The sequence below is a fragment of the Lepisosteus oculatus genome, unplaced genomic scaffold (genome assembly GCF_040954835.1).
Source record: "Lepisosteus oculatus isolate fLepOcu1 unplaced genomic scaffold, fLepOcu1.hap2 HAP2_SCAFFOLD_138, whole genome shotgun sequence".
NCBI lineage: Eukaryota > Metazoa > Chordata > Actinopteri > Semionotiformes > Lepisosteidae > Lepisosteus > Lepisosteus oculatus.
In genome coordinates, this window is record NW_027167687.1 from 114,766 (window position 1) to 142,522 (window position 27,757).

Consider the following 27,757-nt stretch of genomic DNA (forward strand, 5'->3'; position numbering starts at 1 on the left):
GTTTGCATTCCTAGCAAATTCCTTTTATTTTTTGATAAATAAAGACAGTCTTGTTTAACAAACAACACACACAACATTTTACATTGTCAATTCAATTCAAATCAATGTATTTCTATATAGCGCCTTTCACAACAAGGTTGTCCCAAGGCACTTAACAATGCAAGTTGTTAAGAGCCTTGTGTCTAATATGCCGCCTAGGTAACGTGCTGTCTCTTTGAGGCAAATGTTTAAATCCTCTGAGTTAAGTGCTGAAGTTATAGTAGTCCTATCAGTATTGTTGCCTCCGATCAACAGATCCTCATTTTTCTCAGAGTTGAGTAACAAAAAGTTTTCACACATCCAAGTATTTCCTTCCTTAATGCATTTAACTAAACTGATAATAGAAGAGTTGTCGTTTGGTGTAAACAAAATGTTTATTTGAGTGTCATCAGCATATGAATGAAAGTTCATATTATTTTTTCATATTATCCTACCTAGCAGCAGCATGTAGAGAGAGAGAGCAATATTGGTCCCAGCACTGATCTTCTGGTACCCCAAATTGAACTGGTGACATTGATGAAGCAGTACAATTATTAGATATTTGAACATAATGAAAACGATGAGTTAAATGTGAAGTAAACCACTGAAGGACGGTTCCAGATAAGCCAACCTCAAACTCAAGCCTGTGTAACAAAACAGAGAGGTCAACCGTGTCAAAGGCAGCTCTAAGATCTAGAAGCACAAGCACTGTTGCATTCCCCGCATCAGTAGCTAAGAGAATATCATTTACGACTCTTGTTAATGCAGTTTCAGAAACCAGACTGAAATTTCTCAAGTATATTATTTGAATCCAGATACGATTGACGTTGGGCAACAACTATTCTCCCAAGACTTTTAGATTGAAATGGGACCTTTGAGACAGGCCTGTAGTTGTTAAGAACTTGTGGATCCAAATTTGACTTCTTAAGGAGCGGTCTAACAACCACTACCTTAAATTGATCAGGTACAACGCCTGACGCAAGCGATGCATTCATCATGCTAATTATAGGTCCTGCCAGTCCTTCGAGGGAATCTTTGACTAGCTGAGTGGGGATGGGATCTAGCGAACAGGTGGTTGACTTTGTCTTACGTCTGTGTTCATGAGTCCACCATAAGAAGAAATCTGAACAGGAGTGGTGATCATGCGAGGTCACCATGGAGGAAACCACTGCTCTCCCCCCCAAAAAAACCACCACTGCCCCTCTCAAGTTTGCTAAAGACCACATGGATGTTCCACAGCAACTCCTGGAACAATGTTCTGTGGACAGACGTGACAAAAGTTGAAAGTTAAAGGAGTACATCAACAACAGAGTGGCTGAAACAGAAGAAATTCCGTATTTTGGGATGGCCAAGTAAGAGTCCTGACCCCAATCCCATTGAAGTACTGTGGCGTGATCTGAAGCAGGCCGTTCAGTGCAAGACATCCCAAAAATATACATGAACTGAAACAGTTTTTCATAGAGGAATAGGCCAAAATACCTCCTAACCGCTGCTCAGGTCTGACCAGCCGCTACAGAAAGTGGGGGTTGAGGTTTTTGTCATAAAGGAGGTTCCACTAGCTCCTTAATATAAGGGTTCACGTACTTTTTCCATCAATGACCTTGATTGTTTAAACCATTTGGTCAATAAAGAAACAGCAATGTCAAATGTTGGGCGTGTGTTGTTTGTTAAATCACACTCTCTTTATTAATTATTATGACTTAGATAAAGATAAGATCACATGTTAGGAGCCATTCATGCAGAAATCCACATCATTCCGAAGGGCTGTTTACAAAAGTTTTTCTCCCAACTGTATGTGAGAGAAAAGCAGAGACGCTCACTGAGTAAGGTGGGGTTGTAGCTTTGCAAATCACAAGGACATTTGTATGCTCAAAATGGGACAGGAGCACCCCAGATGGGACTCAAACCCACAATCCCTGGCTTAGGAGGCCAGTGCCTTATCCATTAGGCCACTGGGGCACACTGGGGAAAGTTAGGCAGCAGAAGGTTTACTGTGACCTGAGAAGGACCGGCATCCAATCACGGTGGTACACACACACACACGCTCTCACTCATCTGAGCTACACGGCTACCAAGATGATCTCAGGTGCGCCGAGCTGGTACGGAACATATTGAACTGATCGACGGCGAATTGTCTCTCAGACAGGCTTTTCACCTCTAAGCTCCCTGACTGACAGTGATCAGCTAGGTAGTGAAACAGTCAGCTGCTTCTAAGCCTTAAACAGCTGCATCGCTGCGCTTCCACAGAGAGATGATTTGAAAGCCAAACATCGCCCATTGGGAACACCTTACTATCACTAGTTTAAGAGACTCTTAAGGTCTTGCAGAGGTGCCTGTCTAATAGCATGCGCTTTGCAAGCTATAGGTGTTTAGGCTGAGGCAGAATGCCTGTTAACAAAATGTTTTTCTAAAGGGGCCTCGCACTCTTTTCCAAGCAATGGTCACCATCCCCACCGAGTGTCACAATGTGGTCATGTCCTAGGACATCACCTGTTAGTCTCCATTTGTCTGCCACCAACACTTTAGGTTACGGGGTCACAACCGCACCCCGGAGACCAGAGGAGCCGTTGGCGTTCTGGCGGCGCAGATTGGGCTGAAGGTGGGGCGCTTGAATCTCGCTGTTGGAGGCCGTCTGAAACTGACCCAAGCCTTTCCCTTGAATTAAATGTAAATAAGAAATGAACCCCAGATGCACATGGAATCAATCACGTGTTTCCTTTGAGCCGTTTCAGAGACTGCTCCAGAGTTTACCTTGCACAGATGCGCAAAGATTAATGATGGGGGTGCACGCTTCCAGGCGTCTTACAACTGTAGGGACTGATTAGAGACAATTCGTAGCTTGTGCTCATTTCCCTCTATTCCCCGTGTTGCAGTGGTAGGATGACGTAAATTCCTGCTTCGACACATAACGGGATTATAATCAAGTGCAGGAGCTGAGGGCTTTAGTTTTGTTTCGTTTTCCATGGCGTTCGTAAGCGCGCAAATCAAAGGCAAATTCCTGCGTCTAACACGAATGTAAATGCTTTTGAAAGTGCAGTGTGGTGCAGCTTGTAAAATCCTTGTCCACATTTGTGGTTTGTTGATGTTTGTTCTGTCTGCCAAAGTTGCATTTTGACATCCGGACGGGGGGACTTTAACATTTGAAGCCACCTCGCAGTCCGTGTTTGATTATAGGAGGAATGCGGCGGCGGCGGGCTCGCTTTTGTCGTGGTCGAGAGGTTAAGGCGATGGGCTCGAAATGCGTTGGCGACTCCCCGCGCAGGTTCGAAACCTGCCGACTCCGGCGTCTGCCGTACGTCGCCTTGTGTCTGCGCGGCAGAGGCGAAGTGCTGCTTCTCCTTTCCCGGTACTATAAAAACGCTAAATCGCTTGGACCCGCTGCCATGGAAAGCAAGACTTCAGATAACCACACATTTTGCGTTCGCACCTCTGGTGCTCTACTTATGCCTTTGAAAACCTAATGAATAAAGCTGAAAGAACCGACACGGTATGTAGGTGCTCGTAAAGCACGCAGTAAAGAACTGTTAACAGCAAGGGTTTCAGTGGGTTAACTGAGGAGAAGGCGTGATCACTAATTGTTGACTTTTTATTTGGTGTTAGAAACACTCTTACTGTGCATGACGTGCAACAAATGTAGCCACAGAAATTGCATCACGCTTTCATGTATGCTATTGCAGACCCCAACGTTGCCTAGATAGAAAACCGAAATAGCCGTGGGTTTGCTTGCTGGTCTGAAGGATCTCTCTTCGAATCTCTATCATTTGTCAATGGAAGTAAAAGGCGTTGCAATCTCATACGTTCAGAATCAACCGGGGTAAAGTTAGCTCGAAGTTCGAAAACGATTTTGGCACGCCTGTAGCGCTTTCACGAAACCTCTTAGAATTGCGAGAATGCTTGTTTTGTGTATAAAATACATTGTGGATGCTTTCTCAGCCTTTACTTTTTCGTTTTTATGACATTTTTTTGACCAAGCACGAATATTCTTTTGTCCATATCTTCGCAATGGAAGCACAGAACGCCGTCAAACCAAATGCATTTTAAAGACCACGACTTGTGGATATTTCCACACCCTTTATATCAAACTATCAGTGAGCTAATTATCTTTTTTTAAACCTCCGGTTTTTCATCGATGCGTAATTACGCACGAACTGGAACCCGGGGGACCGCTGTGTGCACACGTTCACAACGCGAGAAATACTGTTCAAATCGCTTCGTGCGAAAAACCCGTATATGACCATAGGAAGCAGAACAGCGCAGTCTCCCATTACCCAGACTGTAAGCACGGGAATAAAGCTTTGTTTGACTTCTGAAACCCTTCCTTTACGTCCTGTTTTCATTCAGGTAAGGGTCAACTATATTGAAAATACTACTGACAGCAGGAAGATTAAAATATTCTTTACTCAGCATCTTATTAAAAACAGCTCCCATGATGTTCAAACCGATTTTTTACACAGAACACTGACACAGCTTTGCATTCTGAATCTCTTTTTCTCATGCTTTTATTTAATATGGCACAATGCACTGGGATAGGGGTATTCTGTTCACAAACCAATAGCATTTAAACCACAGCACCCACAATGCTGCAAGTGTTTTGCACACTAAGCGGGTCCTCTGACTTTTCCCAGCTTTATTTTGGGTTGTGGAACCTTTCTTTATATTTTTTAGGATTTTCTGAAGATAACACTACAGGTGGGATGGGTGGGTTGTCTTCATGGCTCAATAGCATTTCAAATACAGCACCCACACTGCTGAAACCAAGTGTTTTACACACCAGACAGGCCCCCGAACCTCATACAACCTTACTGTGGCTGTGGCCCCTGTCTTTATTTTGTAATGAGTTTCTGAAGATAACACTACAGGTAATACACTGGGACAGGTGGGTCGTCTTCATGGCTCAATAGCATTTCAAATACAGCACCCACTCTGCTGAAACCAAGTGTTTTACACACCAGACAGGCCCCCAAACCTCATACAACCTTACTGTAGCTGTGGCCCCTTTCTTTAATTTTTTATGATTTTCTGAAGATTACACTACAGGTAATACACTGGGACGGGTGGGTCGTCTTCATGGCTCAATAGCATTTCAAATACAGCACCCACTCTGCTGAAACCAAGTGTTTTACACACCAGACAGGCCCCCAAACCTCATACAACCTTACTGTAGCTGTGGCCCCTTTCTTTAATTTTTTATGATTTTCTGAAGATTACACTACAGGTAATACACTGGGACGGGTGGGTCGTCTTCATGGCTCAATAGCATTTCAAATACAGCACCCACTCTGCTGAAACCAAGTGTTTTACACACCAGACAGGCCCCCAAACCTCATACAACCTTACTGTAGCTGTGGTCCCTTTCTTTAATTTTTTATGATTTTCTGAAGATTACACTACAGGTAATACACTGGGACGGGTGGGTCGTCTTCATGGCTCAATAGCATTTCAAATACAGCACCCACTCTGCTGAAACCAAGTGTTTTACACACCAGACAGGCCCCCAAACCTCATACAACCTTACTGTAGCTGTGGCCCCTTTCTTTAATTTTTTATGATTTTCTGAAGATTACACTACAGGTAATACACTGGGACGGGTGGGTCGTCTTCATGGCTCAATAGCATTTCAAATACAGCACCCACTCTGCTGAAACCAAGTGTTTTACACACCAGACAGGCCCCCAAACCTCATACAACCTTACTGTAGCTGTGGCCCCTTTCTTTAATTTTTTATGATTTTCTGAAGATTACACTACAGGTAATACACTGGGACGGGTGGGTCGTCTTCATGGCTCAATAGCATTTCAAATACAGCACCCACTCTGCTGAAACCAAGTGTTTTACACACCAGACAGGCCCCCAAACCTCATACAACCTTACTGTAGCTGTGGCCCCTTTCTTTAATTTTTTATGATTTTCTGAAGATTACACTACAGGTAATACACTGGGACGGGTGGGTCGTCTTCATGGCTCAATAGCATTTCAAATACAGCACCCACTCTGCTGAAACCAAGTGTTTTACACACCAGACAGGCCCCCAAACCTCATACAACCTTACTGTAGCTGTGGCCCATTTCTTTAATTTTTTATGATTTTCTGAAGATTACACTACAGGTAATACACTGGGACAGGTGGGTCGTCTTCATGGCTCAATAGCATTTCAAATACAGCACCCACTCTGCTGAAACCAAGTGTTTTACACACCAGACAGGCCCCCGAACCTCATACAACCTTACTGTAGCTGTGGCCCCTGTCTTTATTTTGTAATGAGTTTCTGAAGATAACACTACAGGTAATACACTGGGACAGGTGGGTCGTCTTCATGGCTCAATAGCATTTCAAATACAGCACCCACTCTGCTGAAACCAAGTGTTTTACACACCAGACAGGCCCCCAAACCTCATACAACCTTACTGTAGCTGTGGCCCCTTTCTTTAATTTTTTATGATTTTCTGAAGATTACACTACAGGTAATACACTGGGACGGGTGGGTCGTCTTCATGGCTCAATAGCATTTCAAATACAGCACCCACTCTGCTGAAACCAAGTGTTTTACACACCAGACAGGCCCCCAAACCTCATACAACCTTACTGTAGCTGTGGCCCATTTCTTTAATTTTTTATGATTTTCTGAAGATTACACTACAGGTAATACACTGGGACGGGTGGGTCGTCTTCATGGCTCAATAGCATTTCAAATACAGCACCCACTCTGCTGAAACCAAGTGTTTTACACACCAGACAGGCCCCCAAACCTCATACAACCTTACTGTAGCTGTGGTCCCTTTCTTTAATTTTTTATGATTTTCTGAAGATTACACTACAGGTAATACACTGGGACGGGTGGGTCGTCTTCATGGCTCAATAGCATTTCAAATACAGCACCCACTCTGCTGAAACCAAGTGTTTTACACACCAGACAGGCCCCCAAACCTCATACAACCTTACTGTAGCTGTGGCCCCTTTCTTTAATTTTTTATGATTTTCTGAAGATTACACTACAGGTAATACACTGGGACGGGTGGGTCGTCTTCATGGCTCAATAGCATTTCAAATACAGCACCCACTCTGCTGAAACCAAGTGTTTTACACACCAGACAGGCCCCCGAACCTCATACAACCTTACTGTGGCTGTGGCCCCTGTCTTTATTTTGTAATGAGTTTCTGAAGATAACACTACAGGTAATACACTGGGATAGGGGGGTGCTATTCATGAGTCAAAAGCTTCATCACAACATCTGAAAATTTTAGATTTTACATTCTTTTTATTTCCCATGTTTCGTTTAGTTTTTTCCTAATTTCACATTTTAAATAAGCTATATCTGTAATCACAATGAAGGTGTGGTATGCAGTCTTGATGATGTGACTGTGTAACCATCAGGCACGAAGGAGAGAAAAACAAAAAACTCCAAAGGAGAAAAAAAATCTCTGGGGGTCCAAGGCCTGATGGTTGACCTCCCCTCCAGGTCCTGGTTGTGTATGACAAATAGTTACTAGAAACAGTTCACATGCACAACCATGCAGATTGACACGGTGAATTCTATTTCATATATTATGTGAGACTAGATGTTAATGTTGAGTGTGTCCCATCCACTGGGTTGAGCAGTACAGGATCTTGAGTTTTGTAGGCTGGGTTCCTTGCTTCAGAAATCCAGGAGGATCCCTTGTCATGGGGGACGGAGCTCAATATCAACCAAAGGCACCGAAGAGAGAACAGTGGCAGGCATGGTGTGGAGAAAAAAAAAGGGTTAGACACAGAAAAAACAATTGCAACGTGGTTGTCTACTTACCCACTTGATATCTATGTTTCTGCACCTCCTAAAGAATTAGATCACTTGGGATAAAGAAGACTACAGAGACGATGTAGAAGACTACAGCATTGTTAAATATGCTTGTAGGTATGGGGCATCCTTAAAAAGGTCTGACATATATTTCCACAATTTAGGGGCTGTGTGCCTAAATGCTCTGCTACGTGCTTGCTATTGTTAACATAATCTGTTCATTGATCTAGACAGCATCCTACAACTACCTTAACCTTACTGTAAGAAAAGTATCACTTTGGTGTCTAGGCTGTTCTTTTTCATGAGTCTCCACTCCTGGAGATGTACATGGTACGATATTGAAAGCCAGTGGGGTTCGGACTTCGATGATGCAATTGTGTTTTATTGTTCCGGTTAGAATCCTTTTAGCACTGTGCCCTGTCTGAAGGTAGATAGAGTACTGTTTTGGAAACCTAATAAAAAGGAATCACCCTAGATACACTTCTATTTGATAGAAGCCATTTTTCTTTGATCTTTCTCACAACGGAGTGGAATTTCTTGATTAATCTATCTTACTAGGATGGATACAATTTTATCTGGAAATCTTTCACATAAATCATGTCATGGTGACATACTGTCGTTTTACATTTCTTTGCACTACTACAGTGATGTTAACAGTGTGTAGTGATCATATTTAAAAGGGACTGTGTTGTGTCATGATTAACTTTTTTACTGTTTTCATACAGACTTTGTTTGGTTTCTGGCAATAGATAACAAATGGTTTCTAGTGATTTTGTGTTCTAGTGTTTTTCATTATTGTTTGGCAAAGTGTACGAAAGTTTACTCTTACCCAAGATAAAATTTTTGGGGGGATATTGAAACTTGTACTTACGTGTCTTTTGGAGGTGAATTCTGCTGAGAACACGTTGACAGTCTTCTTGAGTTTCCAGCATGTCTTTTATGTAATGCTCGGGAGTAGGGGGTGGATGCTCACTCATCAACAGTGCCTGAAATATAAAACCGTAAGAAGGGTTACGAACTGCAAAGGATCCAAGGAGTATAAATGGGTCACAAATCAAGATCTAGGTATTTGCACAATTTGCCAGATCTCTCTTAATCAAACTCCTTTTTTCTTACTTTGTGTTTTTACAGCAAGACGTTATATTGTTTCTGTGCTAAATGGCAAGCTCTTTTAGGTGTTCATGGTTGTGTCTTTGTTTCTATACTATTGGAAAGAAACCTAGTAAGTGATTTGATGCATCCATGTCTAATCATTAATCTGACACAGTAATTCTATCTTTGAGATGCCTGTGTCATGTAATAAATTGCACAGATTATCAGTAATCTTTTATGTGTGCCTTCTTTGGTGTGTTTTTTGAAAAGTTATCTCTAATTTATAGAACCATTAATGCCAGAAGACAAGCCTGCAATCCAAACTTCTTAACAATAACAAACAATTATAACGTCCACTGAAATATGTCATCCTACTGTATGTTTCTGCTGAATCTAAAACTACATGTCCTGCTTAAAAAACCCTTTCATAGTGATAGTTTGCATGCAGAGCATACTCACCAAACTGGGGTTGGCAAAATGTACATATCCATGTTACTTCATTCTTTGCGCTTTCATACTCTTCTTTTGAGATGCACAATTCATGGAACCAGTTTTCACAACTGTCACACTGAATCTACACGGACAGTAAACCTTATATCAGTTCAGCTATCACCTTTCACTGGCATGTTTTGTTATTATGTGCTTACATTACACATACAGATAGAGATGATGTTCACTTACCCAGTTTGTCTGCCGCACTGGTGTTTCTCCACACATCAGGCACATGTCCTGGAGAGGAGCTATAATAAACATGCCAAATAGACTGATTTTTCCAATGTTATCTACAGATCATTGTTGCATAATTGAAGACAGTTTGATAGAGACCTTTTCGTATGCACTTTCCTGATTAGGTGTTCTACTGCTTCTTAAACCGCACATTGTCATGTCTCAGAATACTCCTGTCAACACCTGTTACCCTTTTTTGCGTCAGCGTGTGTTGCTATGATTTTAAGGGGGCACATGATAACACAGCTATCATGTTTCAGTTTGCTTTGCTTCACTATGGGCAATTTAGACCCACACTTTTCCCAGACAATGGTTGTGTCAACCACGACGAAGGCCAAAGTGTCATTGAATTTTAACTGTGTGAAATGTGATTTAATTAACTTTTCATCACTGTGTTATATAGTACAAAAAGAATACCCAAATGAGTTCTGCATATAAATAAATTGAGAATCTTTTTCATCCAGACTTGTTACAGAGAGAGAACATGCTTCAGGAAAATAATATACACCAAGAAACGTAGGCAATGAGGATCAAATGGTACAATACCTGAAGCCTCAAGAATTCTGATTGACAGGTCTTCCCGCAACTTTCTCATTTCTTTGGCACTGCTGTTTATTTCGATATATGTTGGAATATCCGGGAAATTGTTAATGATGTCTGCGCCCATCTAACAGACAAAAGTTTGTTTCAATTATTTCCCTAAAAATCTCTCATACAATAGTTTTAAGTCCAAAATTTCGGCGTGGAAAGGTTATGCTGACCTGCATCACAAAGACCCCACAGCTTGAGGCATCTGCTTGCCTGGTGTGACCAATCACGCTTGGGTGCCAGTTGATATTCAACCAGTCTTCTTTTCCTAGGACATTCCTTCGCATCTTAAAAAAGTCCCTGTGAATCAAAACAATAGGTTATTGATAAATGAGGAAATATTTGTCATGCTGAACTTGAACCTGAAATGTATGTGTGCCCCTGCAGAATTTCACCACGAAACTAATGCTTGATTTCTTACCTGAACCTTTTTGCCGCTGCAGTGGAGTCTCCCATCTCATCACTCCCCATAGGGTCGACCACAAAGACTTTCTGGGATGGAGCATACAGATACTGCAAGAAACAAAGGGCCCATCATCAGACATGAAGTTGCATTTAATGTGGGGCCAGACACACAGGCAGTTTCAGGAGTTTTATGTTGTTTAAACAAAGGTTTTTAATATTTGAATATTTTATATATATAATATTTATATTTATATATTATTTAACATTTAATATTTTGCAAACCTCGGCAAAGACAGTCAGGAAATGACCTAACAGTACTTTTTTTCCTACATGACACTTTGACTTGTTTGGTTGTCTGTTCATTACACAGCAGTATTCACAATAATAATTTAGGAAAAGTGCACTGTCACCATTGCCTTGGACACTCACTATCAATGTCCACCTTTTTTAACAGGAGAGGAACACATACATTGTGACTTTGTAATTTTTTTAGATGCAACAAGGATAATCACTTGAACTGTAATGGTTCCAGGTGTAATTATAAACCTACGCTGTTTTGGATTACCTGCACCACACTTACCAACAATTTCCAGTGGACACCAGTGTTAAAAAAGCTAATAATGGCTTCATAGTTTTCAAAGTTGACCTGTAATGAAAAGAATGACAAGATTAGTACAACAGGCTGCCTCACAGGGATGGTGTGCTACCTTTGAATTTTGATTTCTGACTATAAAGGTAGTTTCTTTAGGCAGCACCATGGGCACAGTTGTGACCTGTTTTGATTGCTTGTAGCTCTCCTTGTTTCTCTATTGATAAAACAATCATCAGTTAGTGAAAAACCATGTTTGCCCCCTCACTAATGTAATCCATCAACATTTGTGTTTGATGTCCTTACCTTGGACAAACGTTGTCTAGCCATGCGCTCTCTATTCCCACTCATGATTACACCAGTTGTGTAGTGGTTCATTAGGAAAACCTTCTTCCCCAAGTCCATGGATTCTTTCGCTACTTGAAAGTAACACTCAATGGTCTTATGGAAAAAGCAAACACAATTGAAGAAGATGTGATTTCACGCACTCACACACATTTGATTACACAAAAGCTCAGAAACCTTAACAAATGCATGCAATCAAACACTTTCATCTTACCTCGCCTATGAGCCACTCATCTGGTTTCAGAGACACAAACTCCGAGTGTCTGAGAATATATGTGTCTGCACTGTGCATGGATGGCAAAACTGCAACCACTAATTCACTCGGATTGATGTTCCAAAGGGCGTGTACCTAAAAAAGATTTACCAAGCCAAAAGCATACACAAGAGATCACTGGACCTAACATAATGAAAATTGAGATTACACACCACAAGTATAACACAAGTATGTCAACAAGTATAACAAGTTAGAGAGAAACGACAAAGAACACCTACAGTAGTAGAAGATGACATTCATAAGCTCTGAAAAAGAAGTGAATGTCCACACAGAGAAATATTTGAAATACAAATCCTACCTTCTTTTTGAAATCTGTTTTCTCTTTTATAAGTTTTGAGATGGGGCGTGCATCACAGTGTGGTGTGATCACTTCAGCCATGCCCACGGCAGCTTGCTTGGGTGACACTTTCCTTTCTTCTTTGTGCTGCCATTCTTTATATTCTGTGGTTCCTGCTTTCCCCTGCTGTACTTGCAGGCCGTTGCTGTCATCTGGCGATTTTTCATTTGTTTCAATATTTCTATTGCTAACTTTTTTTTCCTGTGTTCTCATTTTTTTGGGGATTGGAATTTTCTGTGGTGCGCTGTAGAATTTATTTTTTGTTTCTTTGCCTACACCTGGTGCTCTCTTTGCCCATTGTTCCTGTGCATGTTCATGACGTGTCTTAGTGGTGATCAATGGAGCCGTCAAAACCTTTTTGGGGAGAGCATTTTGGATTATATGTTCTCTGTACCGGCCTTGGAGGGATTGTCTCATTATCGTAATAAACTCTGCTGGCCTCAGTTTCCTCCTGTGCTGAAGTATTGAATGCTTGACAATGCCAAACCAGGTCTCAACATGACAATTAGTGGCTCTTGTTTGTGCTACCTCTGACATTGATATGTCTTTTTTGCTGTCTGAAGCATATCTTGCCAGGTCACCCAACAAAATTCCACTCCACAGTGGAAATAGTGCCATGTATCTTTGCAACAGAAATCTTATTATGTCTTCACAGAAATAGGGGTTCACATTGTGTTGTGTCCCATAGTCATCATGTCCTTGAGCTGATATGCTGTCTTCATAAATACCTTTGAACTCCACAGCGAAAGGAGAGCGGCCCAGGCTGCCTCTCATTTTTGGGTACAGTACCTCATCTGTGTCTTTGACTTCTGCTTCCTTTTCCATCTGGTCTGGTGTGGTTGTTTGAGAAATGTAAGCGTTAAGGAGGCAGACACTAGATTGGACTTCATTTGTGAACCTCCTGCTTGAGAGTACAATACACATGTGTTTGAAAACATTTCTGGCGACACTCAAAGTTGTGCTGTTTTGCAGGATGGCAAAGGAAAATGTTGCAAAGTCTCGCAGTCCTTTGTCTGTTGTTTTTTTACTAATTGCTTGAGAGACAGCCTTTATGACATGGGCAGAGCAAAGGTGCAGAACAGTGAACATCTGAAGTTCTGTGTACTTAAGTTTGCCTTGGCAGACTTTCATTGCACGATTTAAGTATGCATGGATGGTGTCCCCATTGAAGGCAAAAAGAACACTGTGAATCAGGGCCCACCTGTAGTCAGTTTCTACATGCTGCACTCTCTTGGTAGTACATGTTGAGATGTCAAACATGAATTTCCGTAGCCAACGTTCTATACTGACAATGGTGTGGTCAGTTGTCAACATTTCAGACACTGGTAATGGAGGCTTTCTTTTTCCACCTCCAGGTAACGTAAGACTGTAGTACAAAATTCTTTTGTTCTCCGATGGAATTTTTCTGACTACCCCTCCTGTTGCATCCAGGTAAAGGCTGACTTTCTCCTTCATCTTTAGATGGGCAATAAGAATTCGCATACTCTGTTCTGTGTAAAGATAGGCAGCAAATGTGTCTAACTGCAAAATCTGTATATATCCTGGGAAATGGACAATGTCGAAGTCGCATGCTTTCATATATTTTTGTGCCATATGTAATTCAAACACTGGATCATAGTGAATGCGTTTACTGTTCCTGAACTCTGATGAAATGACTTTCAGGACATTCTGTGTTAGTGGTTTAGATAAATTGCCTGCTGCAATTTCAGCAAGCGGTGTTCTGCTCAGGTTCCTGTAGTACACATTGCTGATTCCTTTTGTGAGGGCACGGGCAATCTTTCGACGATAAGGCTGACGTGCTTGTCGAAATTTTGTTTCCCTTTTACTGTGCTGTATTTGCCCTGCTCGTACAACATCAATTGTGATGTCATCATTGCCCATTGGTTTGTGTCTTGTTGTCATAATGTATTTTACATTGCAGGACCTGAAGGTACAGACTGCTTTTATCATCAGAAAGTTTTTTTTTTTTCTGCTGTTCTCTTTCCTGATGTATTGGTATTTGAAGGCTATTGGGCAACAAGGATTTATCTTCCTGAACTCGTTATATAAGATCTGGGTCCATGGTCGTCTTAGTTTAGATGTACCTTTTAGAGGTGCTATTTTTCTCCATTGTTCAGCCTTTAAACATACTTGGAAAGTTTTAGGCACAGACATAATCTTTCTTAATCCCCTTTTATCCTGAGGTGATGTCCCAGATGAGCTTGCCCCCTGGGAATATTCACTGTGCTCTTCAGGCTTTTTTTCTGATTCTACACAGATTTTTTCTCCCTCTAACATGTCACCACTGTCTGTGCTGTCGTGTGCTGCCCATGCATCTTCTGTATCTTCTGATGAACTTCTGAGCTCTGTGTTGCCTTCCAAACTATGTCCCTCACTTTGACTTGAAATATTGACTATAGATTGTGTACTGTCATCTGGTTTGGAATCCCTACCAATACTCTCCTCTTTCTGCGCCCTAAGCACTTTGGTTCTTAGTTGTTTTCTATCTTCATGCCAAATCACTGATAACCATTTCTTGTTGCTGGGGCATTCCTCTCCAAGGAGTCTGTTTGACAGTGTTGACCACATACTGTCATTCCACCTAATTTTTTTTTCGAGTTTAGAAAACTTCAGAAATTCGTTGATCACATTCCCTACTCCACCAGCCCTTGACCACAGGTCTGGCCTTCTACTCCTCTGTCCTCCTTTAACATGTGACATTGCCAGCAATCTGAAAAATAGAGAACATATCTGAATGGACTGGAAACATAATTGAAATTCAATGCCCAATGGATGTTAATAGTGTAGGAGCGCAACAGATGTACAAGTCCATTAAATGGTTTTAGTTCTGTGTTTAATTTTACGGGCCCTATATTTTGATATAGCATCAATCACAAAACAGCATTCTGTCACTGTCACAACCACCAGCTAGCGGAGAATAACTCACAAAAGAACTAACCACTACCAGCAGCGGGTTAATTATAACAAGCACCGCCGCACGTGTTAATCCATCAGCACACACTCTACTGTGCGGCAAGCAGCACAATTTTAACCATCCAAACCCTCGGTATTGAGTCTTCTCTTTGAGAGCTCTACCTCGCGTTTACTCTAAATCTCGCTTACTGGTTACTGATCTCCCTTTTGCCTCTCGACCTTGGGCCTTGCCTTCTGTTTCGGATTGTTTGCTTCTCTCTGTACTTCCTGGATTTTGATCTACCTTTCGCCGATCGACTATGATCTTGCCTGACGTTTCGGATTGTTCTCTTGTCTCAATAACTACTTGCTCCTGCGTCTGCACAGGATCTGCATACCTTTTCACTGAGGATTCCTGGCAGCCACCACATAAAAAAAAACTAGAAAAGAAGTATGTGTTTCTTTTAAAAAAATGTTTTTAAAGAAGTCAACATATCTGGGTTGTGTTTGCAAGATTTTTAAAAATTGCAAAGTTTTTGTGGGTATGATTGTAAAAAATCAAATCATAACTGAAGAAGGCTCCATGGTCAAAACATTGTGTTTTCTTTCTTCTCTTTTCAGCATGGAATAAATCTGATTACTGTATTGACCATATACATTTTCTTGCATTAGGACTTCATATTCTGCATACCTCAGCTTGCTCTCCATGAGACACACAGACAGGGAGAAAAGCTGGGAGTCAGAGCACAGGGTCTGCCATTGTACAGCACCCCTGGAGCAGCTGGGATTAAAGGCCTTACTCAGGGGCTCAACAGAGTAGGATTCCTCTGTCAACCATGGGATGTGAACCAGCAACCTTCCAGCCACCGGTGCAGATCCTGAGCCACAGAGCCACTCCTCCGCCTATTGTGCCAATTCTTTAAAATTTGTCCAAAAAGATGCAATTTTGAAAAAAAAAAACTGTTGTAAATAACATCAGTGGCTATTGAAAAGTACATAGAAAAAAAGAGACAAGTTAATAAACTTGGAATGACTACTTACAGCTCTGGAAAGATCGAAGATAGTGTTTCAGGTTGTTGTCCTTTAATTGATCCTCAACCAAAACAGAAATCCTCAACAGTCGAACAAGTCCATGTGATGAAAACCCTTATGCTCTTTAAATGGTTTTTAATGGATTGTGCATCTGTACTTAATTTTTTTCCACTCATAAGCTTTTGGATGAGAGATTCTGACCACTGTATAAGATCAGAAGCAACAGAAAAAACAGGCCTCTTTTCTGCTTATTTAACACACTCCTAATGCAAACAACACATTATGAATACAATGGAAAGGTTGCACCCAATGGGATCAAGCAGCTTAAAACATATGTTCTGGGGACAGGAAAGTTGTTATAGAGATAAATGGTATTCATGAAACAAATTATGTAGCAAAAAACTTTGCCAAAAGTCACAACCCATTTAACATATGTCTGACAGGTTAAATGAGTTTGATATCTCTTAGGTTTGAAATGCACTCCAACGGCTGTATGATGCAAGCTCAAGAGTCAAAAGAACAGTAGTGAACTACAGTTCTTACAATTATAACAAGCAGCCGTGTGCTCTTGTGAATGATCTACATCATACACCCTTACAGACTTGGAAGTTTGCACAGTTTGTAGTCTTTCTAATTCAAAATTGGTTAAGTGTGAAATAGACGGAATGGTTTAAATAACCAGACAAAACAAATAGTAACAAACATTCCTTACCTTGGTCTTACATGGCACAGTTTGTTTATTTCAGGCTTTACTTTTTACTTTTAAATCCCTTCTAAACGAAACATGTCCCATAACTCCCTATGTACAGGGTGAGGCCTATTTATAATTTAACTTAATCTTTAAGTTGTTAATTCCTTACAGGAGCAAGCAGCTTGGAGCATGCGTTCTCAGCACTCCACGTGCCACATAGAGAAAGGAAAACTTTTTAATGGTGTTCATGTACATTACAGCTACATGAGTTAAGCTTTTGAAGGCTGATTTGTAGAGAGGTAAAAACAAATTAAACTGGTTCATGACAGTTCAAGAGAAAATTTTTATATTAAACTCTCTCTCAGATATCAGAGTATGCCAGTTTGACTGCTGTAAAAGTATTAAAAAAATAACAATACCTCTTGGTTATATTATATTGCGAAACCCAAGTGTAACTAATATTTAACAAGTAATAGTTTAATTCCATGCTGAAAAGAGAAGAAAGAAAACAAAGTTTCGGCCATGGAGCCTTCTTCAACTGTAACCCTTGAAGAAGGCTCCACAGCCAAAATGTTGTGTTTTCTTTCTTCTCTTTTCAGCATGGAATTAAACTATTACGTGATCCTTTGCAGCCTACACCTGCTGACACAGCTAGCCATCTGAACTAATATTCAACAGGTTCCACTCACATAGAGATTCAAAAATGCTTTATTATCATGACTGTTAAATCACAGAGTTGCCAAGGCCAATACAACATCCAAAAACATCCACAAAGAAAATACAACATAAGCAGATATTCTGCTACAGATTATTGTCTATGTGGCATTCTAGTTTGTGTTATGTTTGTGTACTCCTGTGGTTTTATAAGTGATTTTTCTAGTTTTTTTCTGTGCTGTGGTAGATTTAGAAGTGTGTTATTTTTGTTGTGCTATACTTCCTCCTCTGTATGCAATTGCATTTGACCTCAAGTACAGGCAGCAAAGCTATTATCAAACTTTGGTTTTGATCTTAACATCATCAGAGGGGTTACTGATTTCTGAACAGACTTAGAGTGTGAAAGTCAACAATGTATTATCCAACAACAGGTATTGTTTTACTGGTTCCCCCAAGGATGCATATTGTCTCCGTTACTCTTTGTCCTGTAAGCAAACACCCTCAAGAGCTCTCACCACTCCAGACACTTAATAAAATTTGCAGACGACTCTGTCATTGTTTGTCTGCTGCAAGTAAATGAGTGTAGCTATGGACATGTCAGATGAGTATGATAGGAGGTGTGAAGAAAACTTCCTGAAGACAAATGTGTCCAACATCAAAGAAATGATAACAGGTTTCTGGAAAAAACCCATACCCCCACCCAAACCTAAAGGGGGAGAGAATTAGCTGAGGTGGTAGGAAAAAAAATTAGTAGTTGTGAAATGTTCTGAACCCTAAGTGAAATTTCAAAACAACTTAAAAAAACAGGTCCAATGTGGACATGATCCTCACAAAAGGACAAAATTGTCTTTATTATAAAGGCAACTTAAGCATTGTAATGTTAATGATTCATTGTTGATCTTCTCCTATCGGTCCTTCCTCAATTTGTTTTAATTTTCACTCTGATGTGTGGTTTGGAAATTTCAAGAACCAACTGGGTTGTCTTGTGAAATTATGTCCGTCTATTGTTCACTTGTTCTGCGTACAGCAAAATACATCTGTAACGAATCTTCACACCCCTTGTCTAACTAGTTCCAAGTTCCAACCAACTACAAAACCAATAGATTAAAATTCTGATTCATAGCTGCAGCCATTTCCTTACTTCATACTTGATTTCTGGGCTATTTTTTATATGCATGTTATTGGTAATTTATGTATGTTATTGTTATTGTAGACAGTAGTTAGTACATCACATTCAAACACTTTAAAAAACAACCTTAGGCCTTCAAGGCTTGAAAATATAGAGCTCTAAAATATTGGAATTATTTGAAGACAATATCAGGAGTGCAAGTGGCAGGAAAGAGATGAGCACAACATGTATTCTTATATTATTTAGTATGTTGTTTAAGAATAAAATAAACTGTGGGAAGACTGCAATAACAGCAATAGTACAATAAAAGATGAGAATAACAGTGGAAAAAAAATTACAGGATTACTAAAAAATAAGGAACTTAAAATGCAATCCAACATCAGACAATACTGATAACAGGGAAGAAAGTGCAAGAGACTCAACAGCTGAGGAGAAGGGGAAAATATCACATTGAGATAAATAAGGAAAAATGGGTCACAGGAAAAAATTAAATCAAAGAGCAAAAGGGAAAAACATGGAAAAGCCAGCAGAAATTCTAGCACCAGCACAAAAATAAGGGGACAAAACAGAAAGAATACAAAACAACTGAACAAAGGAACAAGACATGGAAGAAAAGAAAGCCCATGCATTCATGAACCTACACCAAAGAAAAGATAAAAATAGCTTATCTCCACAAAGAGTTAAAACCCATCGTAACCATAAATACTGTAGGGAAAAAAAGTCCCTAGAAAAGCTGTGTCCTGTTTTCTCTGGTTATCTCACCTTTTGGAAAGGGTGATTGTATGCAAAACATTAATGCTAAAACCTGTTTACATATACTGTATCTACCTTCCTGCCTGGGCAGATGGCAGATCCACCACATTCACTTCTGTCAGACCTACCCTTGTAATCCATTACCATGAAAAACTCAAATCAGCCCAGGTCTGGAAACAATGCAAAAGGAGACATACTGTATGGAGAGAGGACCCAGAATCCCCCCTGTAGTAGACTGCTACTGGGCAAGGGGTAAAAAAAATAGAAAACCAACCTATTCCTTTTTTAAAAAAACCCTAGAAGCAGGCACACAGGCGAGCTCAATTTCTAACAACACATAAGCAAAAGAGGCATCTATAAGGGCAGGTGACTGGAGATCTCAATAAGAGTCAACACAAACACAAATGATACAAAAACCAACACAGTCTTCCTAAAATAATTTATGTAAGTATTTTCAAACCGCTTATACTTTCTGAGTACGCTAAAAAAAATCAGTTGTGGACTGTACCTCTTACCCCACATTGAAAGTTTGTATATTTGTTATTTGTTCAAAATAGAGCCTATTGCTTTTTAGAAATCAAAGACACAGGTCACTATTTTTCTGTTCATTTAAAGTGTGTGTTGAGTGCGTATGTGGTCAGATATGTGCCAGCTTCATATGAAGTCGATCTGACTTCTATTCAGGACACTGTATTTGGCAAGCTGCCAGTAATAGGGTATTGAAGATACTGGTGAATAGCTAGCCCAGGTTACTGTTCACACAAATGCTCCGGCAGTTGTTAGGGTCAGGTGATCAGTCCTGGATTCCAGGCCAAAGGAAAACATCCGTACTTCAGGATGGGGTTGAGTATTTTAAACTAGGCTCATCACTAGGCTCATGCAGTTATGTCACATGATGTGGCTGTTTACCCTGTCTACGCCACAGGCCTTTTGTAGTTTAAGGGTATGGAGTTAGTATACTTGCTCCAGCTTTGTGTTTGGGAAATCCAAGGGATATTGGTTGTTTTTTATAGACAATTCAACAATGTTCTGTTTTTAAGACTTTGTACCATACACCGATCCGCCCCGGAGACCCAAGTGATTCTGGTTTAGGTAAGCCAAGGGACAATGATCTTCACGTTACCAGGGGGACAGTGGGTGGACAAGTCTCCCCTAAACAATGTATCTTGTCAGATTATGATGTCAGTCCGTTTAATAATGTTGTTGAACTCCCTTCAGCCAAAATACAGAGGAGCCCAGGCCCAGAATGTTACACATACTGACAGAAAGTGATCTCATTATGTGTGTCATGATGGTGCTGTCTGGCTGTCCTGCTGGTCTGGATGAGGGGTGCGTAGTGTGGTGCAGGTACTTGTCCCATCCTGCTCTTGGTCCAGGTTGGAGGGTTGCACCGATTCTGAGTCTTGTTAGCTGGTATGGATTGGTTTGGGGGTGTTGATACCAGAGTGGTCCAAGAGGGGGGTGCAGATGTCTCGGGGGCATTCTTGTTTTTCTATGACTTCACGTTGATTCTGTTGGTTCTGAGTGCCTTGGTTACATACGCTTGTGTGTATAGATGAAAAAGCTATTGAAGAGCACCTCATTCATCTCGGTGGAAGTTCCCATGTTCAAAAAATCCTAAAAAGAGAATTAAAGTTTCACACAACAAAGCATGACTGTGAAAGGTCAGGAGGCCTGACACTTGCACAAATGCACAACACTTGATTACAGTCAAAAAATCATGAAGCCATGAAGACGACCCACCTGTCCCAGTGTATTACCTGTAGTGTAATCTTCAGAAAATCATAAAAAATTAAAGAAAGGGGCCACAGCTACAGTAAGGTTGTATGAGGTTTGGGGGCCTGTCTGGTGTGTAAAACACTTGGTTTCAGCAGAGTGGGTGCTGTATTTGAAATGCTATTGAGCCATGAAGACGACCCACCCGTCCCAGTGTATTACCTGTAGTGTAATCTTCAGAAAATCATAAAAAATTAAAGAAAGGGGCCACAGCTACAGTAAGGTTGTATGAGGTTTGGGGGCCTGTCTGGTGTGTAAAACACTTGGTTTCAGCAGAGTGGGTGCTGTATTTGAAATGCTATTGAGCCATGAAGACGACCCACCTGTCCCAGTGTATTACCTGTAGTGTTATCTTCAGAAACTCATTACAAAATAAAGACAGGGGCCACAGCTACAGTAAGGTTGTATGAGGTTCGGGGGCCTGTCTGGTGTGTAAAACACTTGGTTTCAGCAGAGTGGGTGCTGTATTTGAAATGCTATTGAGCCATGAAGACGACCCACCTGTCCCAGTGTATTACCTGTAGTGTAATCTTCAGAAAATCATAAAAAATTAAAGAAATGGGCCACAGCTACAGTAAGGTTGTATGAGGTTTGGGGGCCTGTCTGGTGTGTAAAACACTTGGTTTCAGCAGAGTGGGTGCTGTATTTGAAATGCTATTGAGCCATGAAGACGACCCACCCGTCCCAGTGTATTACCTGTAGTGTAATCTTCAGAAAATCATAAAAAATTAAAGAAAGGGGCCACAGCTACAGTAAGGTTGTATGAGGTTTGGGGGCCTGTCTGGTGTGTAAAACACTTGGTTTCAGCAGAGTGGGTGCTGTATTTGAAATGCTATTGAGCCATGAAGACGACCCACCCGTCCCAGTGTATTACCTGTAGTGTAATCTTCAGAAAATCATAAAAAATTAAAGAAAGGGACCACAGCTACAGTAAGGTTGTATGAGGTTTGGGGGCCTGTCTGGTGTGTAAAACACTTGGTTTCAGCAGAGTGGGTGCTGTATTTGAAATGCTATTGAGCCATGAAGACGACCCACCCGTCCCAGTGTATTACCTGTAGTGTAATCTTCAGAAAATCATAAAAAATTAAAGAAAGGGGCCACAGCTACAGTAAGGTTGTATGAGGTTTGGGGGCCTGTCTGGTGTGTAAAACACTTGGTTTCAGCAGAGTGGGTGCTGTATTTGAAATGCTATTGAGCCATGAAGACGACCCACCCGTCCCAGTGTATTACCTGTAGTGTAATCTTCAGAAAATCATAAAAAATTAAAGAAATGGGCCACAGCTACAGTAAGGTTGTATGAGGTTTGGGGGCCTGTCTGGTGTGTAAAACACTTGGTTTCAGCAGAGTGGGTGCTGTATTTGAAATGCTATTGAGCCATGAAGACGACCCACCCGTCCCAGTGTATTACCTGTAGTGTAATCTTCAGAAAATCATAAAAAATTAAAGAAAGGGGCCACAGCTACAGTAAGGTTGTATGAGGTTTGGGGGCCTGTCTGGTGTGTAAAACACTTGGTTTCAGCAGAGTGGGTGCTGTATTTGAAATGCTATTGAGCCATGAAGACAACCCACCCATCCCACCTGTAGTGTTATCTTCAGAAAATCATAAAAAAATAAAGGTTCCATAACCCAAAACAAAGCTGGGAATAGTCAGATGACCTGCTTAGTGTGCAAAACACTTACCTGCAGCATTGTGGGTGCTGTGGTTTAAATGCTATTGGTTTGTGAACAGAATACCCCTATCCCAGTGCATTGTGCCACATTAAATAAAAGCAAGAGAAAAAGAGATTCAGAACACAAAGCTGTGTCAGTGTTCTGTGTAAAAAGTCGGTATGAACATCATGGGAGCTGTTTTTAATAAGCTGCTGAGTAAAGAATATTTTTATCTTCCTGCTGTCAGTAGTATTGTGAATATAGTTGACCCTTACCTGAATGAAAACAGGACGTAAAGGAAGGGTTTCAGAAATCAAACAAAGCTTTATTCCCGTGCTTACAGTCTGGGTAATTGGAGACTGCGCTGTTCTGCTTCCTATGGTCATATACCGGTTTTTCGCACGAAGCCGTATTGAACAGTATTTCTCGCGTTGTGAACGTGTGCACACAGCGGTCCCCCGGGTTCCAGTTCGTGCGTAATTACGCATCGATGAAAAACCGGAGGTTTTAAAAAAGATAATTAGCTCACTGATAGTTTGATATAAAGGGTGTGGAAATATCCACAAGTCGTGGTCTTTAAAATGCATTTGGTTTGACAGCATTCTGTGCTTCCATCGCGAAGATATGGACAAAAGAATATGCGTGCTTGGTCAAAAAAATGTCATAAAAACGACAAAGTAAAGGCTGAGAAAGCATCCACAATGTATTTTATACACAAAACAAGCATTCTCGCAACTCTAAGAGGTTTCGTGAAAGCGCTACAGGCGTGCCAAAATCGTTTTCGAACTTCGAGCTAACTTTACCCCGGTTGACGAAGGTCATGCCGGGAGGAACTCATGCACTATAGAGGAAAGGGGGCGGGCACGTACAGTTCACATTCAAGCCACAAGTACTCTTCTTGGATGTTGCACAAACAAATCCTAACGTCTTGAAAGCATTGCAGCATGTTTGTGTCCCACTTCCCGTGGCTGCGGGACGACTGACAAGAACGGACAAACAATCTGTGGCGTTTAGCGTGACATAGTCTTGCAGGCATCGTGCTGTCTCACTGCAATACTATACCGCTGGAGGAAACAGTCCATCTGGCCATGAAACTCATTTGAACGTCTAGCTACAGCAACTAACAATATCATGATTTATTCAGGATGTGTGGAATCAGCACGTCCCGGAGACAGCTTCCGAAATCGTGAGCATTCTCTGGTGGTAGGGGCGTTCAAGATGGCGCTCAGGTGGGAGGTAAAGTTTAGTTGTTGGGGAGTTTTTTTGAGTTTTTCATGACCTGAATGTTAATTTTTGCTTTTTTTGACTACAGAAAAATAAGGACTTAACACTAGTTGTTTAAACTTCAGTTATAATTGAAAGAAAAAAAAACGATTTCTTTAGGGTTAACCCTTTTATGTTTAAAAAGTCCGATATGAGTAACACTGGGAAAAGAAAAGAGAGTGCTGGGTCTTCGAAGGAGAACTCTAAGATACCTCAATCGTATATGTATAGCACTACAAAAAAATCGATGGCAACTAAAGGGAAAAGTGAAGCAGCTGCAGGGGCAGCAAGAGGGCGGAGGCGCCGCGCGCCCGGCCGACGTGTTGGACCGGTGCGCTTTACGTGCTGAAATAAACACGCGACAGCCCCGAAATGTTTCCAGAGTGCTGTGCACTGAAGACTTGCCTGGTGCTCCTCCGTGCAGATTGTTTGTCCTCCTCCAGTGCGGGACGAGCCAACACAAGGGAGCGCATTCGCCAACATCCAGGCACGCAATGCGATTTGGAAAGCAGCTCCTTTCCAAAGAGTTGCACACGAACGATCCTTCAGTCCCGCTCGGGGGGCATGGAACCCCCGCCACACACAGCTTCAAGTAGCGAGTCATGCGCCAGGGCTCTCGCTTACGGCCACACCACCCTGGACACGCCCGATCTTGTCTGATCTCGGAAGCTAAGCAGGGTTGGGCCTGGTTAGTACTTGGATGGGAGACCGCCTGGGAATACCAGGTGCTGTAAGCTTTTGCTCTCCCGGCCAGCAGGGGTCGCCGTTGGTGCCGTAGGCTTTGGGAGGAAAACCTGCAGGATGGAAAGGTGATCTATAGCCTCATCTCTAGAGATGTTTTGTTGCTGTGGCATGTGTGTGACCCATATTCAAAAAAAAAAAACCCGTCTGTAAAACGAATATCGAAGCTGCCTCTAAATCTGCAAATGAAGATGAGTCGATAAACCACTCGTTTTTCGTATAACTAGACATTTATTCATTTGTTACCGATTTCATTCATTGAGCCCTGGGGTTTCCTAATGGCCAAGGAGGGTCGGGACCTCGGTTTGACGCCTCCCCCGAAGGACGGCGCCTGTTTGTGCAGCAGAGTGTCGCCATCAGGAGGCTGGGGCGTAAGAGAGCCACACAGCCCGCAGGGTGAGCGCTCCCTACTGGTCCCAGTCACACCTCTTGCAGGAGCAGCAGCAACCGGAGCTTTTCCGGGGTGGAATCTCCCATCCGGGTGCCGGCCAGGCTCACACCTGCTGGGCTGCCCCGGGGGTGAGCCCAGTCGAGAGTCGCAGGGCCAGATCTAGTCACCGGGGAGAAACGATACAAGTGAAGGATTGCTCGGCTCTCGGCACTTGAAAAGACCGACAAATGTCTCGTTCCCGCCGGAGCTGAATGTACCCGCATGTGTGGTGTCGTCTTCTTCCCCCGCCCCGCTGTGTTTGCTGTATTGTCTCTGAAGCCGGCCCCCCCGAGACGAGACGGGCTGTTCCTGTGCCCCAATTAACACTTTACAGGTGCCATTCCCCGGCATTGTGGCCATTGGAGCCCCGACGCAGCTAATGCGGAGCACTTGTTGGACTGGCATCGAAAGGACGTGTGCGCACGGAGCGAGCCTTCCCTGCGGCAGAGCGCGGGAACTTTCTCCCCCCCTCCCGCTGCAGGAGTTGTGTGCACTGCAGCGGTGCCGAGAGAAAAGCACAGAAGGCAGCAGGCTCTGGAGAGCAGGTAAGAGACGGAGCCTTGTGGGCAGGCAAGCAGGCCCGTTTTTTGGAAATTGCTGAAAAGGTTTGTTCGGTGTGTGGCAGGCGCACGTCGCAATGAGGCCGAATTGCATCCCGGGACATGCTGCGAATGCGCAACGGCGACTGCAGATGTGTAGGAAACGGCGCGCTCGTTTTCTCGTTTTGCCCACACTTTTGAGTGTTAGTGTGGCGTGTGAGTGTGTGAAAGAGTGGGCCCAGCAGGAGGCGGTGGCGTGCAGGGCGAGGAGGTGGCCTAGGCTGCGCGATTTGTGCTGTGGGTGCGGGCCGCTTGCAGGGGCCTGTTTAACTCATACTTACCTGGCAGGGGAGATACCTTGATCAAGAAGGAGGTTCACCCAGGGCGAGGCTCGGCCATTGCACTCCGGCTGTGCTGACCCCTGCGAATTCCCCAAATGTGGGAATCTCGACTGCATAATTTCTGGTAGTGGGGGACTGCGTTCGCGCTCTCCCCTGATGTGCTTGGTCCAAAATCAGATACGGGAGGGTTAGGACACCACGAGCTGCGTGGCTGCGGAAGGATCCCGGTTCGACAGGAGTGGACGCCGCTGCTGGTTCTCGCTGGCTTTTAGTTAGGGGTCCGGAGAAGCATCTCAAGCTAGTTCCACTACTCCTTCCGGACGTTCATTCCCTTTTCAAAGTCAGTCGTTTTGCTGTAGTCTGCGTTCTTTAGGCTGATTATCGAGGTTAGCCTTTATTTGGTCATGGGGGGCCTCGGTACTGTATGCTGAGTCTAAAGACAGTTTCACCCGTTTTCTGATTGCTCGGTTCTGTACCAGTGCAGACATGTCAAACAGTGAATGGCTGTACCTCTATTGTATTCGTGCTCAATGAATGAAATCGGTAACAAATGAATATATGTCTAGTTATACGAAAAACGAGTGGTTTATCGACTCATCTTCATTTGCAGATTTAGAGGCAGCTTCGATATTCGTTTTACAGACGGGTTTTTTTTTTCGAATATGGGTCACACACATGCCACAGCAACAAAACATCTCTAGAGATGAGGCTATAGATCACCTTTCCATTCTGCAGGTTTTCCTCCCAAAGCCTACGGCACCAACGGCGACCCCTGCTGGCCGGGAGAGCAAAAGCTTACAGCACCTGGTATTCCCAGGCGGTCTCCCATCCAAGTACTAACCAGGCCCAACCCTGCTTAGCTTCCGAGATCAGACAAGATCGGGCGTGTCCAGGGTGGTGTGGCCGTAAGCGAAAGTCCCTGCGCCTGACTCGCTACTTGAAGCTGTGTGTGGCGGGGGTTCCGTGCCCCCCGAGCGGGACTGAAGGATCGTTCGTGTGCAACTCTTTGGAAAGGAGCTGCTTTCCAAATCGCATTGCGTGCCTGGATGTTGGCGAATGCGCTCCCTTGTGTTGGCTCGTCCCGCACTGGAGGAGGACAAACAATCTGCACGGAGGAGCACCAGGCAAGTCTTCAGTGCACAGCACTCTGGAAACATTTCGGGGCTGTCGCGTGTTTATTTCAGCACGTAAAGCGCACCGGTCCAACACGTCGGCCGGGCGCGCGGCACCTCCGCCCTCTTGCTGCCCCTGCAGCTGCTTCACTTTTCCCTTTAGTTGCCATCGATTTTTTTGTAGTGCTATACATATACGATTGAGGTATCTTAGAGTTCTCCTTCGAAGACCCAGCACTCTCTTTTCTTTTCCCAGTGTTACTCATATCGGACTTTTTAAACCTAAAAAAAAATCGTTTTTTTTTTCTTTCAATTATAACTGAAGTTTAAACAACTAGTGTTAAGTCCTTATTTTTCTGTAGTCAAAAAAAGCAAAAATTAACATTCAGGTCATGAAAAACTCAAAAAAACTCCCCAACCACTAAACTTTACCTCCCACCTGAGCGGCATCTTGAACGCCCCTACCACCAGAGAATGCTCACGATTTCGGAAGCTGTCTCCGGGACGTGCTGATTCCACACATCCTGAATAAATCATGATATTGTTAGTTGCTGTAGCTAGACGTTCAAATGAGTTTCATGGCCAGATGGACTGTTTCCTCCAGCGGT

General features: G+C 42.6%; 1 protein-coding gene and 4 non-coding genes across 5 annotated transcripts; 2 read left to right on the forward strand and 3 right to left on the reverse strand.

Annotated features, from left to right (window-relative positions):
* Positions 1-1,904: 1,904 nt before the first annotated feature.
* Positions 1,905-1,977, reverse strand: trnar-ccu (transfer RNA arginine (anticodon CCU)). The gene has a single exon. It is a non-coding gene; the product is annotated as a tRNA-Arg (tRNA).
* Positions 1,978-7,153: 5,176 nt separating this feature from the next.
* On the reverse strand, positions 7,154-11,935 carry LOC138226556 (uncharacterized). Its single transcript, XM_069186270.1, has 9 exons — positions 11,750-11,935; positions 11,497-11,631; positions 11,182-11,247; positions 10,618-10,709; positions 10,370-10,496; positions 10,155-10,275; positions 9,564-9,622; positions 9,342-9,456; positions 7,154-8,776 (listed from the first exon to the last, which is right to left on the reverse strand). The coding sequence occupies exons 1-9, from the start codon at positions 11,825-11,827 to the stop codon at positions 8,760-8,762; spliced, it is 810 nt and encodes a 269-aa protein (XP_069042371.1). The 5' UTR covers positions 11,828-11,935; the 3' UTR covers positions 7,154-8,759.
* Positions 11,936-24,604: 12,669 nt separating this feature from the next.
* Positions 24,605-24,723, forward strand: LOC138226557 (5S ribosomal RNA). Its single transcript, XR_011184569.1, has one exon. It is a non-coding gene; the product is annotated as a 5S ribosomal RNA (ribosomal RNA).
* Positions 24,724-26,029: 1,306 nt separating this feature from the next.
* Positions 26,030-26,193, forward strand: LOC138226565 (U1 spliceosomal RNA). The gene has a single exon (XR_011184575.1). It is a non-coding gene; the product is annotated as a U1 spliceosomal RNA (small nuclear RNA).
* A 636-nt stretch (positions 26,194-26,829) lies between these two features.
* On the reverse strand, positions 26,830-26,948 carry LOC138226568 (5S ribosomal RNA). Its single transcript, XR_011184578.1, has one exon. It is a non-coding gene; the product is annotated as a 5S ribosomal RNA (ribosomal RNA).
* Positions 26,949-27,757: the final 809 nt, after the last annotated feature.

Bases quoted from the DNA above. Each gene is read 5' to 3' on its own strand.
- LOC138226556 (XM_069186270.1), bottom strand. From the start codon at position 11,827: ATGCACAGTGCAGACACATATATTCTCAGACACTCGGAGTTTGTGTCT. The intron at 10,497-10,617 runs GTAAGAAATCAA...TTTGATTCACAG, and splicing joins GCAGCGGCAAAAAGGTTCAG to GGACTTTTTTAAGATGCGAA. The intron at 10,276-10,369 runs GTCAGCATAACC...TTTGTCTGTTAG, and splicing joins GTGGGGTCTTTGTGATGCAG to ATGGGCGCAGACATCATTAA.